Here is a 13,694-nt window from a genome sequence, read left to right on the forward strand (position 1 = left end):
ATTGTGAAAATGTATGTACGTTTCCCCATACCCCAACAATACTTATTGGCATCAAATTTTTTCATCTAAAGGGCTTAGAAAAAAATCTGTGATTTAGTATATTTCTTTAATAATTAAAAAGGCTAAGTATTATTTCATATCTTTAATGGCCATTTGTATTTCTTTTACCATAAAATTCCTGCTCATGTCCTTTGATTGTCTGTTAGACTGTCTTTGATTTATAAAAGTTCTTTGCATATTAAGAAAATTAGCTCCCTTTTCTCAATATCAGTTTAAAATTGTTTTCCTACTTTCCACTTATAAATTGACCTTGCATATGGTATTTTTTCACCATACAGAAACTTAAATTTAAAAATGTTGACAAATTTATCAGATCTTTGCCTTTATGACTTTTAGATTTTGTCACCTCACCTTATTAATAATAATCCATACCTTCATCTAGAACTTTTATGATCTCATGCACTTAAACACTTACATCTCTGATATATATGAATTTTGGTTAGAGAAAATAGGACTACAACTTAAGTCTGTACTTCACGTCCCTAAATGCTACGTAAGCATCTTGGCATGATTTGTTGAATAATCCATCTATTCCAAACTGATGTGAAATGGCACTTTTATCATGGAGTAGATTCTCGCTGTTTTTAAGTTTATTTCCATTAATGAGCCCACTCTCAGTCTCTTGCCCCAGTAGCATCCTTTTAACTATTACTGTTCTATAGTTCAGTTTAATACCTTGTATGGCTAACCCTATACCATCTCCATCATCTTTTTCAGACTCTTTCTGGTAAAGAGGAACTTTATTTTATAAAAAAAAAAAAACAAAAAACAAATTCCAATCCTACCAAAAAGCTGCAAAACAGTATAATGAACTTACATATATTTCTCTTAGATTCATCAATTATTAACATTTTGCTATAGTGGCTTTATCTCTCACAACCATAAACATATATGTACATATATTATTAATATTTTATCTGAACCACCAGGGAATAAGTTATAAACGTCATGTCTTTTTCACTCTGCCTTTTCACATACTATAGGATGTATACCCTAGAAAGAAAGGTAGTCTCTTACATACCATTATCAAACACATCTAATTTAACATTGAGATGATACTAATGTGAAGTTTATGTTCAAATTTCAGCAATTTTCCCCAAACTGTCCTTTGTAGAATTTTTCCCCTTGGGCTAAAGTCCAATCTAGGATCATGACTACATTTAGCTGCCATGTCTCTTTAGTATCCTTTAACCTAGAATAGTTTCTCAGCTTTTGTCCTTCATGACACCTACATATTTGAAGAGGACAGACCAGTTATTTGTAGAATGTCCTTCAGTTTGAATTTCCTGTTTCACTGTGATGAATGTTATGCATTTGAACAGTTCTATAGGAGTAATGTGTCCTTCTAAGTACATCACACGTGAAGTACGTTATTAACTTCAGCGTGTCCTATTACTGGTGGATGTTAATTTTGATATCCGGAGTTCTCTACTGTAAAGGTTAACTGTTTCCCCTTTGAGATTAATGAGCAATGTGGGAAGATACTGTGGGATATTTTGAGGCTGAATAAATATTCTCCCCCATAAATTTTCACTCACTGGTTTTATCATCCACGGATGATTCTTGCTTAAATCTATTATTACTATGAGGGTTAGAGTACAGAGATTTTCCGACTCTATTTTTCCTCCTATGTTTAGTTGGCATTGTACTATAAAGAGGAGCCGCCCCTTTTCTTATCTATCTACTCAACGAATCTTATCTGTTTTAAAATCAGTATGGATGCATGAGTTTTTTATTTATATTATTTTTTATTATGGTTAGTTAGCCAACATATAGTACATTAGTTTTAGATGTAGTGTTCAATGATTCATTAGTTGTGTATAACACCCAGTGTTCATCACAACATGCATGAGTTGTTTTTTTATGCATGAATTTTTTCATATAAACCTTTTGATTTAGAATAGTTTAGTCTCAGAAAAACTGTAAAGATAGTACAAATACTTCCCTATACTTCATTCCTAGTTTCTTCTATTATTAACACCTTACATCAATATAGTACATTTATTACATTTAATGAACCAATAAAGATGCATTATTATTAACCAAAGTCTACACTCTATCTGATTTCCTTAGTATATGTTCTTTTCTGTTCCAGGATCCCATATACAAATACTGCATTACATTTAGTTATCATATTTCCTTAGGTTATTCTGGTCTGTGACAGTTCCCCAGATTTTTGTTTTTCATGGTCCTGACAGTTTCTTCCTTTTTTTTTTTTTTTAAGATTTTATTTACTTACTTGCTAGAGAGAGAGTGTGCACGAGAGAGCGAGTGAGCGGGAGTACAAGCAGGCTCCCTGCTGAGCAAGGAGCCCAATGCAGGACTCAATCCCAGGACCCTGGGATTATGACCTGAACTGAAGGCAGCCACTTAACCGACGGAGCCAACCAGGCTTCTCATGGCCCTGACAGTTTTGAGAAGTGCTGATCAAATATTTTGTAGAATGTTCATTTGGGTTTTTGATGTTTTTCTCATGACTAGACTAACGTTATAGGTTTTGGGGAGGAAGACTTTAAAGTACCATTCTCATCACATATTAAGGGTAGATACCATCAGCATGACTCATCTCTGTTGGTGTTAACTTTGACTACCTGGCTGAGGTTCCTGTCAGCGTTCTTCACTATAAACTCACTCTTTCCCCTTCTTATACTAAACTCCTTAGAAGGAAGTTACTATGAGCAATATACTCTTAAAGAGTAAGGAGTTATGCTCTGTCTCCTTCAGGGTAGAGTGTCTACATACTCCATACATACTCATACATTTGGAATTCTGCACAGAATTGTCTATTTGCTCCCGTTTATTTATTTAATCATTTATTTATATCGATATGGACTCATGGATATTTACACTTTGGTTATAATTCAATACTACTATATTGCTCAACTTGCTGCAACTTTGGTCACTGGGAGCTCTTTTACTTGGCCCTTGTGTCCCTTTGACATACTTATCACTGTAAGGTTTTCTCTTTATTTTCAGCACTACAAGATGTTCCTGGCTCATCTTCTATATTTCTTGATCCAACCATAGAATCAGTCATTTTTCCCAGGAGCCCTAAAAATATGTCTTTGTGGGTCTCATTTCTCCTTTTTATTTTTTATGCCTTTTCACTAATGGTGCCTACAAGTTTGGTATTTGGGGGAATATTTTGAGGTTTCACTTGAAATTTCTTTAGAGATGTGCATCTGCTTCAGCCTTCAGGCATAGGAGTTGGCACTACCAAGCTACAGCTATTTTATTTATTTATTTAATTAATTTATTTTATTTATTAAAGATTTTATTTATTTATTTGACAGAGAGAGACACAGCGAGAGAGGGAACACAAGCAAGGGGAGTGGGAGAGGGAGAAGCAGGCTTCCTGCCGAGCAGGGAGCCCGATGCGGGGCTCCATCCCAGGACCCTGGGACCATGACCTGAGTTGAAGGCAGATGCATAACGACTGAGCCACCCAGGCGCCCTGCTACAGCTATTTTAAATAAAATTCTGGGCTGGAGAATTTTCAGATAACATGTAGTTCACTGCACCAATAGATTGTACCAGTGCAAAATTCACAACTATAAACCTGTGTGAGAGTTGGTGTGTAGTTACAAATTTCAGGATAAATTTGCCACTGCCTTCTTTCCCCGAACTCATTACCAAGGTTGAGACAGGCGAATTTCCTTGCTTTATTCTTTTGCACGGATGTGTTTCTTTCTTATTTATTCTTTTACTTAGATTGCAGCCTACTGGAAACCCAAGCAGGACTTTTTCACTATGGGTGTGCCCTTAGTTCTATATTTTGTTCCCGACTTCATGTAGACATTAAAAATAAATCCCACGGCAACACTCTCGGGTCCCCTCCCTCTTTGGGCGCTTTGTACTATCACTCAATAAACTTTACTATCACTCAATAAACTGCTTTGCTGCTCACCACAGAAAAAGAAAAAAAAAAGAAGGAAGGAAGGAAGGAAGGAAGGAAGGAAGGAAGGAAGGAAGGAAAGAAAGAAAGAAAGAAAGAAAGAAAGAAAGAAAGAAAGAAAGAAAGAAAGAAAGAAAGAAAGAAAGAAAGAAAGAAAGAAAGAAAGAAAAAGAAAGAAAATCCCACATCTACAGAATTCAGCTGAAACCCTTAAGGTGATAGTCTGCTTTAGTGCTTAATTATCTGTATGGTGGGTTCCTGCTTTCACTCTATTTTTGGGACCTGAAGATGCTTAACTGTCATGTAAACTCTGATAAGTGTTAGAAGATAGTTTTGAGGGATACCTGGGTGGTTCAATGGGTTAAGCATCTGACTTCAGCTCAGGTCATGATCCCAGGGTCCTGGGATCGAATCCTACATCAGGCTCCTTGCTCAGCGGGGAGCCTGCTTCTGCCTTCCGCTCCCCCTGCTTGTGCTCTCTCTCTGACAAATAAATAATATCTGAGAAAGAAGTCCGATGCAGGGCTTGATCCCATGACCCCTAGGTCTCAACCTGAACAGAAACCAAGAGTTGGACACTTAACCAACTGAGCTACCCAGGTGCCCCAGATACAGCTAAATCTTAAGAAGAAAATTTATGGTTGTAAATGCCTATAACAATAAAGCAGAAAGATCTCAGATAAAAACCCTAAACTTCCACCTTAAGCATTAGAAAAAGAGCATACTAAAACTAAAGCAAACAGAAGGAAGGAAATTATAAAGATCAGAGTGGAAACTAATGATAGATAGATAGATAGATAGATAGATAGATTTTGATAGAAAAAATGTATCTAGAATACATAAATAACTCTTAGAACTCAATAAAAAGAGAAATAACCCAAGTAACAACCACAGCAGGTTCTGAATAGATATTTCTCAAAGATGTACAATTGACCAATAAGCACACAAAAAGATGTTTAACATCATTAGTCATAAGGGAAATGCAAATCAAGAGCAAAATGAGATACCAGTTGATACCCACTAGAATAGGTACAATCAAAAAGTCAGGGGGCACTTAGGTGGCGCAGTCAGTTAAGCAACCAACTCTTGGTTTCAGCTCAGGGTCGTGGGATCAAGCTCCGCGTCAGGCTCCATGCTCAGCTTGAGATTTTCTCTCCCCCTCCCTCTCCCTCTGCCCTTCCTCCCCACACTTGCTCTCTCTCTCTCAAATAAATAAATAAATCTTTAAAAAAGTCAGATAATAAGACGTCTTACTGAGGTTGTTGAGAACCTGGAATCCTCACATACTGCTAGTGGGAATGTAAAATAATGCAGCAACTTTGGCAAACAGTCTGAGAGTTCCTAGAATGATTAATTTTTTTAAAAGATTTTTTAAAAATGTATTTATTTGACAGACAGAGAGAGAGCACAAGTAGGCAGAGCGGCAGGCAGAGGGAAAGGGAGAAGCAGGCTCTCTGCTGAGCAGGGAGCCCGATGCGGGGCTCGATCCCAGGACCCTGGGATCATGACTTGAGCCGAAGGCAGCCGCTTAACCGACTGAGCCACCCAGGCGCCCCTTAAACGATTAAATTTAAAGTTATCATATAACCCAGCAATTCTACTCCTAGGTATATACCCAAGAGAAATGAAAACATATGTCCACACAAAAACTTGTATATGAATATTTATACAGAAGCATTATTTATCATAGTCAAAAGGTAGAAACAACCCAAATGTCCATTAATGGGCAAATGGATAAAATGTGGCATACACATATGATGGAATATTAGTTAGCCATTAAAATGAATAAAATATTGATATGTGTTATAACTTATATGAATCTGAAAACATCATGCTGAGTTAAAAGAAGCCAGTCACTGGGCGCCTGGGTGGCTCAGTTGGTTAAGCAACTGCCTTTGGCTCAGGTCATGATCCCGGAGTCCCGGGATTGAGTCCCGCATCAGGCTCCCTGCTCGGCGGGGAGCCTGCTTCTCACTCTGGCCCTCCCCTCTCTCATGTACTCTCTCTCTCAAATAAATAAATAAATCTTTAAAAAAAAAAAGCCAGTCACAAAAGTCTACATTTTATATGATTCCATATTAATTAATTATTGTATTAAGGTCCAGAATAGAGAAATCTATAAAGACAAAGTACATCAGGAGGCAGTGATGAGGGGGTAGGAGGGGTGATAGCTAAGGGTATAGGGTTTGTTCTTGAGGTGATGAAAACATTCTAAAATCAACTATGTTGATGGCTGCACATACCTATGAATAGGGTAAAAACCATTGAACTGTACATTTTAAACGGGTGAATTGTATAGTATGTGCATTATATATCAATAAAGCTCTTTAGAAATGTTCTATGGGCATCTGAAAAGTTTTATTTAAAGATTTTTTAAAGCATACAAACATTTATACATATCTATTAGATCACCCTCATTACCTGCATTATTCCCAGATGTATTTTTAACTATGCTTTTCATAAAAAATTTCATTTCTATGATCTCTCATGATGTAAGCATGGGTACTCAACCTCTCTACTATTATTCTGTATTGTCCATTTCTCCTTGAGAGTTCTCTAGAGTTTTGTTAGTTTATAGTCTGTTTTGCATTCCTCCCATCCCAAAGGAAAGTTCCCTCTCCCCACTTAAGAATGTTTTCATTTTCATTTTATATATATTTTTATGCTAATTCATGGTTGAAGACGTATGTGTTATAGCCTTATTGTGGATTGCAAATCAGTATAAAAATATTCCTCCTTGATTCCTACAACACTTTGGTTGTCTATATCAATATCATTTTTCCAAATTTCCTTTTGATAAGTTCTCTAGTTTTCTAAAAGGAAACCATTCTGAGTCACTTTGTTTTTAAGGTGTCTGCTATATAGCATGGAACTGAGTTTGTTTTTTAACCTGAGTTTTTTTAATTGATGAATTTAGTCCATAAATATATGTAGTGTTGTTTTGTTTTGTTTTTTCTTTCTAGTAGGCTCCACACCCAGCGGAGCCCAATGTGCAGCTCAAATTCTCAACCGTGAGATCAAGACCTGAGCTGAGATCAAGGGTGGGAGGCTTAACCGACTGAGCCACCCAAGCGTGCCAATGTTTATACAGTCTTATATGTTTTCCATTCTCTATTTTATGTATTTTTTCCTTTTTAGATTTATTTGAGAGAGAGAGAGAGAGAGAGAGAGACAGAGGGAGCACGAGCAGAGGGAGGGGAAGAGGGAGCAGATTCTCCGCTGAGCAGGAAGCCGGATTCGAGGCTTGATCCCAGGTCTCTGGGATCAGGACCTGAGCGGAAGGCAGAGGCTTATCTGACTGAGCCACCCAGGCACCCGGTATTTTTTCTTTTGTTACAAATTTACTTTTTTTCATTTCCCTTCCCTTTACTCTCCCGTTACTCCTACCATTTTTCTAAATGTTTTAGATGTTTTATAGTTTAATTCTTTTAGAAATAACTTACAATTTTAAATACTACAACTTACACACTTATTTCTTGATTTATCAACTTAAAAGATGAAAATAGTTCACTTATACTTCTTTTAGCCTGCCTTTCTTCTGCCTGTCTCCTTGCTGATTTTTTTGTTTTTTTGCCTTGCTTTTTCAGTGTGGATGCCGGTACAATGTGCTCTTTTTCTTTAACGTTCAATACTATCATCAACATAAGTCTGTGTGTTGATTATTACACACAAATTTTCCCCTAGGACTGGGGTAGGTCCTTTTAAATTGTAGGTTCAGTTTTCCTTATTTATGTTATTATTTTTTGTTATCTTCTTTAGAGACACTAACAGTTATCACTGTGTTAGATCTCCACTGTCATTCCTCAAATTATTTTTTCTAATGGCTTTCATCTCCTTTTTTTGTTACAATTCTTTTCCTTCAATTTGTTCTCTGATCCCCTGAATCTCTTTACCTCTTGTTATTATCTAAACTTTATTTAATACATTTCATGTCTTCTATAATTATTCATAGTATAAAACATTTAGGAAAAAATTTGTTTTCTAGAACATGCTTTTACAGATTGTAGTCCCACCTTTCTTTTCCAAACTATGTCTCCTACACTACCCACTGCTGAGTTGCAATTTTGTTTCTTCATCTTATACATTTTTTTTATTGTGGTAAAAAACATACAACATTAAATTTACCATCTTAACCATTTTTAAGTATACAGTTCAGTAGTGTTAAGTATATTCACATTGTTGTGCCACAGAACTCTAGAACATCTTCATCTTGCAACATTAAACACCATATCCACTAAACACCAATTCTCTCTCCACCCTTTCTACCAGCCCTGCGCAAATACTTTTCTATATTATGTTTTTATAATTCCAATTACTTTAGATACTTCATATATGTGAAATATACGGTATTGTCATTTTTCAACTGGCTTATTTCACTGAGCACAAAGTCCGTGAGTTCATCTATGTTGTAGCATGTGACAGGACTGCCTTCATTTTTAAGGTTACATAATATTCTATTAGATGTATGTACCACATTTTTTAAATTAATTTTTTAAGATTTTATTTATTTATTTGATACAGAGAGAGAGAGCACAAGCAAGGGGAGCAGCAGAGGGAGAGGGAGAAACAGCTCTCCTCTGAGCAAGGAGCCCGATGCAGGGCTTGATCCCAGGACCCTGGGATCATGACCTGAGCCGAAGGCAGACCCTTAACCAACTGAGCCACCCAGGCGCCCCAGTACCACATTTTCTTTATCCATTCATCTGTTGATGGACATATGGGTTGTTTCTGTAACTTGATTAATTGTAAGTAATACTGTGATGAACATAAGTATGCAGATATCTCTGAGATGTTGCTTTGAATTATTTTGGACATATACCCAGATGTGGGATTGCTGAATCATGGTAATTCTATTTCTAATTCTTTGGGGAAACTTGATACTATTTTCCATAATGGCCGCAACATTTTATATTCACACCAACAGTGCACAAGGGTTCCAATTTCTCTGCATTGCTGGGACAAGAGTTACTTTCTGTTCTTTTTGTTAACATCCTAATGGGTGTGGAGTGGTATCTCATTGTGGTTTGTGATTTCCATTTCTCTGGTGATCAGTGATTTCAAGGATTTTTTAATATGCTTGTTGGCTAGTCATATATCTTCTTAGGAAAACTGTCTATTCAAGTCCTTTGCCCATTTTTCAATTGTGTTTCTTTGTTGGTGAATTATAATAGTTCCATGTATATAGTCTGGATATTAACCAGTTACCATGATTTGCAAATATTTTCTCCCCATTCCCTAGGTTGCCTTTTCACCCTGTTGTGTCCTTTAATGCAGTTTTTAACTGAGTAGTATAATTTATTTATTTTTGCTTTTGTTGCCTGCGCTTCTGTGTCATATCCAAGAAATCCTTGCCAAATCAAATGTCATGAAGCTTTTCCCTTGTTTTCTTCTAAAAGTTTTTTAATTTAGCTCTTATATTTGGATCTTTGATCCATTTTGAGTTAATTTTTGTATATGGTAAAAAGTAAGGGTTCAACTTCATTCTTTTGCATGTGGATATCCAGTTTTCTAACACCATTTGTTAAAGTGTACTTTCTCCACTGTGTAATCTTGGTATCCTGTGGAAAATCATTTATCTTATACATTATCTTATCTATTGATCTTGATGTGAGCATCTGCATCTGGACTCTTTGCAAAATACAATATGGATAGATCAGCTCTTTGACTTCTTTCTTTTCTTATCTAGGTATGTTCTATCTCCCTCTAGAGGTAAAGTCTGACAGCTAGGTAGTAATGAGTTATGTTCTATATGTTCTTTTATGTTAGAAATAGGGGGCCATGGGTAAACATGGCCTTTTACTTGGCTTTTACTATTATTTTTTAAAAGTTTGTATTGAGGCTCTTTCTGTCTTTATCACGGTCTTCTGCAATGCCTTTAGATTTTAGGCTTTCCCCAGTTTCAGTACTGAGACATGATACTTCTATTATTATCCGCCTTAAGTATTTATTTGTAATCCTGTTTCTAAGTTCACAGTATCTTTTCCCAGAGGTGGTAATTATTTTACATAATGAAGTGATTTGCATGAGAAAGAAAAAAATAGAAGAAAAAGAAAAATGGATCTCTATTTAAATTGTGAGGCAATGTTATTATCAGAATAAAATGGGGAGCGCCTGGGTGGATCAGTTAGTTGAGCATCCGACTCTTGATTTTTGGCGTGGGACATGATCTCAGGGTCCTGGGATTGAGCCCCACATTGGGTTCCACGCTCAGTGCGGAATCTGCTTGAGGATTCTCTCTCCCTCTCCCTCTGCCCCTCCCACTGCTCATGCTTTCTCTCTCTCAAATAAATAAATCTTAAAAAAAGAAGAAAAAAATGGAAACACACAAACACAGGCCTTGTCTCTCTCTCACTCTCTGTCACTCCTCTTGTACTCCCCACCCCACCCCCCTGCCCCAATCCCATTACCTGCAATATCTATCTGCAAGGATTCTTTTTCTTTTGTCCAAGCTTCCTTAGGAACTGTCCTCTTGCTGTGGATCTCCTCTTTCTGTTTAATGGCTTTAGTGTCTGGTAGACTTTCCGTCTTTAGGTCTTGTAGTCGAGCTGAGTGCTCTGCAGCAGCAGGACCACTGGAACCTAAGGGAGGTAAATTAACACAGTATCTAGACAAGAAGTTGACAAAAAAATATTTTAAAATACCTCTCAAGCATCTAACATGTGAAAGGCACTATTACTGGTATTGAAGAAAAAAAAAAGATCATTTAGAAATGTGTTTAGAAACTATTAATCCATATTGGAGTTAAAAAATATATAAAAACATGGGGTGCCTGGGTGGCTCAGGCATGGTTGGTTAAGCATCCAACTCTTGATTTCGGCTCAGGTCATGATCTCAGGGTCGTGGGACTGAGCCCTGCCGTCAGGCTCTGTGCTCAGCAGGGGAGTCGGCTTAAAGATTCTCTCCCTCTGTCCCTCCCCCAATCTCATGTGCATGCACTCTCTCTCTCTCTCTAAAATAAATAAAAGATATACATAAACAGATGTCATACAAAATAAAAGAATTACTGCATAAGAGAAAGAAGTGTATGTACTCAAAAGGGGAGAAACTACTTCTAGCTAGGAGGATCATGAAAGAATTCTAGAGTAAAATAACAACTGATTTGGGTGTTAGAAGATAGCTAACCTGGGATACACACTGAGAAAGAAAGAGAAAGGTATTTTAGGCAAAGGTAACTACATATAAAAACAAGAAAGTCAGGAAAGCAACTGAACATCTAAGAAATAGAGCAAGTATATTATTTGAATATAGAATTTATAAGGAAAAGAGGTATCTAAAAAGTTGTTTGGGAGCTGATTTTACTATTCTGAAAGACGGTACTAAAAGAGTTTAGGTTTTATTCTTAAGGGCAATAAAAACTTTCTGATTGTGAGATTAACAGGATCTGTTACTAGAACATTCATTAAGCAACAGAAAAAAAGGGGGGTAAAATTTTGAAATGTTGCCCAGAATATAACATAACTTGTGAGAACAAGCAATACACAAAAAAAGAGAAGTGGCTAATTATGCTCCAAAATGTTTCTATTTATAATATTGGCAGAGAGTACCAGCTGTCCTCTGAAATCCATTTTCCTTTCCTCTAAAATAAAACCCTGACAATAGAGTGGACAGGTTGAGGGGATCTTGTGTCCTTCAAATTCCTCCAAGTGCATTCCTTCATGAGCACAAAAGCTTGTTTCCAGCCATTAACTAGTTCAGATCTGAAACAGAAGCAACTACAGGCAACCAGTGTCCCTAGTCCTATCCCTAGGTCCCTGAATAATACCCCCAAGAGCAGCCCTAGCCATCAGCCCTTGGAAAGAATTCTGAAAAAGGAACTCATGTCAAAACAGTAAAATGAAGAATCAAAACAACAACAACAACAACAAAAAAACAATGGGCTTTGGAAGATTTTGATTTGGTGGCCTGCTGGGTAAAAGAAATTTTGATAATGTTTATTTGGGGAGAGAAAAACAAAGCAAGTATATCCAAGCTCTTAAAGTATTACTTAAAACTCAACTGGAGAAAATAAGAGGTAAGCATCAGCTGAGAAGAGAAGCAGAAATCAAATCCCACTTTAGACATCCAAATATTTTCAGACTGTACGGTTACTTCTATGATGCTACTTGTTTACCTAATTCTAGAACAGGCACCCCTTGGATCTGTCTATGGAGAACTTCACAACTGTCAGTCTGATAAGCAGAGGACTGCTACTCTTCTATAACAGGACTGGCAAATGCCCTGTCTTACTGTCATTCAAAGAGAGTTATTCATGGAAACATTAAGCCAGAGAATCTTTCAATCTTAAGAACCTTGTAGGGAGGAATGCCTGGCTGGCTCAGTCGGTAAAGCATGCGACTCTTGATCTCAAGGTTGTAAGTTCCAGCTGCACACTGGGTATAGAGATGACTTAAAAAACATAAAATCTTAAAAAAAAAAAACAAAAAAACCTTGCAGGGAGAGAAATCTCTGAGCCAGGGCTGCTGTATAATCCGTCAGGAACAGGCTACTGACATTTATCTTACTGCTGCCTGCCTGCAATCTAGAACACTACAGAGTTGTTTTCTTGTTTGTTTGTTTGTTTTACTGAGCAGGCAGTACTTTGGTCTCCCTACTCAGAAAATTTCACTTCAGTAAACATGACAATCTGAAATGAAAGAAGCCACAAGACTCCTGCTAACTTCACTGGTTTCATAATCTGGAGACAAGGTTCAATTGCAGCCACCCCACAGCTTCTTCTGAGTAAGGTGTCCTTGTGGAAGATGAAGCCGGGGTCCAACTGGGGGGAAATTGACCACTTTGCTCCAACTTGATCACTTAAAGAGCCATGCACTTTAACCTTCCAAGTAACTAAGGGTGTGTGTTACCTACTGGGTGGCCAAGCCTGGTAAAGTTGTCAGAATGAACATGTGATTCTTTCTTTCACATGTGAAAATGAAGATTTTTGTATTAAAAAAAAAATTTAGAACCTTGACTTCACTGGGCATATGGTTACCAGAATAAAGATTATATTTCCCAGCCTCCTGGCAACACAGCTTGGTATGAACGTGTGACTAAGTCCGGCCAACAGAATGGAAGGGGAATGGTACATGCAACATTTGAGAAGTATTTAAAGAAGGAATATACTTTTTTCTTTCCCTTTCTTCCTTTCTGCTGGCTAGAATACAGGACTGCTGGCTAATGCAGGAGAATGGAGGCTACAAATGTTGGAGCAACAGGAGAGAAAGAGCTTTGTTCCTTGATACAGTGGAGTCCACATCTAGATTTTTACAAGAAAGAGAAATAATTTCCTGTCTTCTTTAAGCCAATGTTACTTTGTTTTTGTTTTTATCTCTCAGAGCCAAAACAAATCCTAACTTTAACACACTATTATAGTCATTTTTAATCAGCATAATCCCACTGAAGTAAATTAACTGGATATGTACTTAAGAAGTAAACAAGCTGAATTCCTAAAGAAAAAGGTTTATGTACAACAATAGTATTAAAGAGAGAGCATCTTGTGGAACTGCATTTTTTATCAGTAAAGTCCATTATGTGAATTTCTGGCAATGAGATTAACTTGTGTACTATAGTCACAAAGCTGTCCAGAAATGTCTTAAGAGCTTTAAAAATGTTAATTTTACCTGCCAATCTATACCAAAAAATTGCAGCTAATATTCTATTTCACATATGAGCAAGACAGAGAAAGGTTGAAGACAGTAAGGGAACAGAGAAACTTTTCTGTTTATACTCATTTTAGAAGGCCAGAATAAAATAATATACA

At 36.9% G+C, this 13,694-nt stretch overlaps 1 protein-coding gene and 1 pseudogene across 4 annotated transcripts in view; one reads left to right on the forward strand and one right to left on the reverse strand.

Moving 5' to 3' along the window:
- The window catches only part of ALMS1 (ALMS1 centrosome and basal body associated protein), a 204,113-nt gene that overhangs the window by 39,474 nt on the left and 150,945 nt on the right, over positions 1-13,694 (reverse strand). For all 4 annotated transcript variants that reach the window (XM_027620974.2, XM_027620976.2, XM_027620978.2 and 1 more), the window contains one exon: positions 10,363-10,533. In XM_027620974.2, coding sequence (XP_027476775.1) covers positions 10,363-10,533 — 171 coding nt within the window. The remainder of the gene's footprint in view (positions 1-10,362; positions 10,534-13,694) is intronic.
- On the forward strand, positions 11,458-12,250 carry LOC113937424 (annotated as a pseudogene).

The sequence above is a fragment of the Zalophus californianus genome, chromosome 8 (genome assembly GCF_009762305.2).
Source record: "Zalophus californianus isolate mZalCal1 chromosome 8, mZalCal1.pri.v2, whole genome shotgun sequence".
Classification (NCBI taxonomy): domain Eukaryota; kingdom Metazoa; phylum Chordata; class Mammalia; order Carnivora; family Otariidae; genus Zalophus; species Zalophus californianus.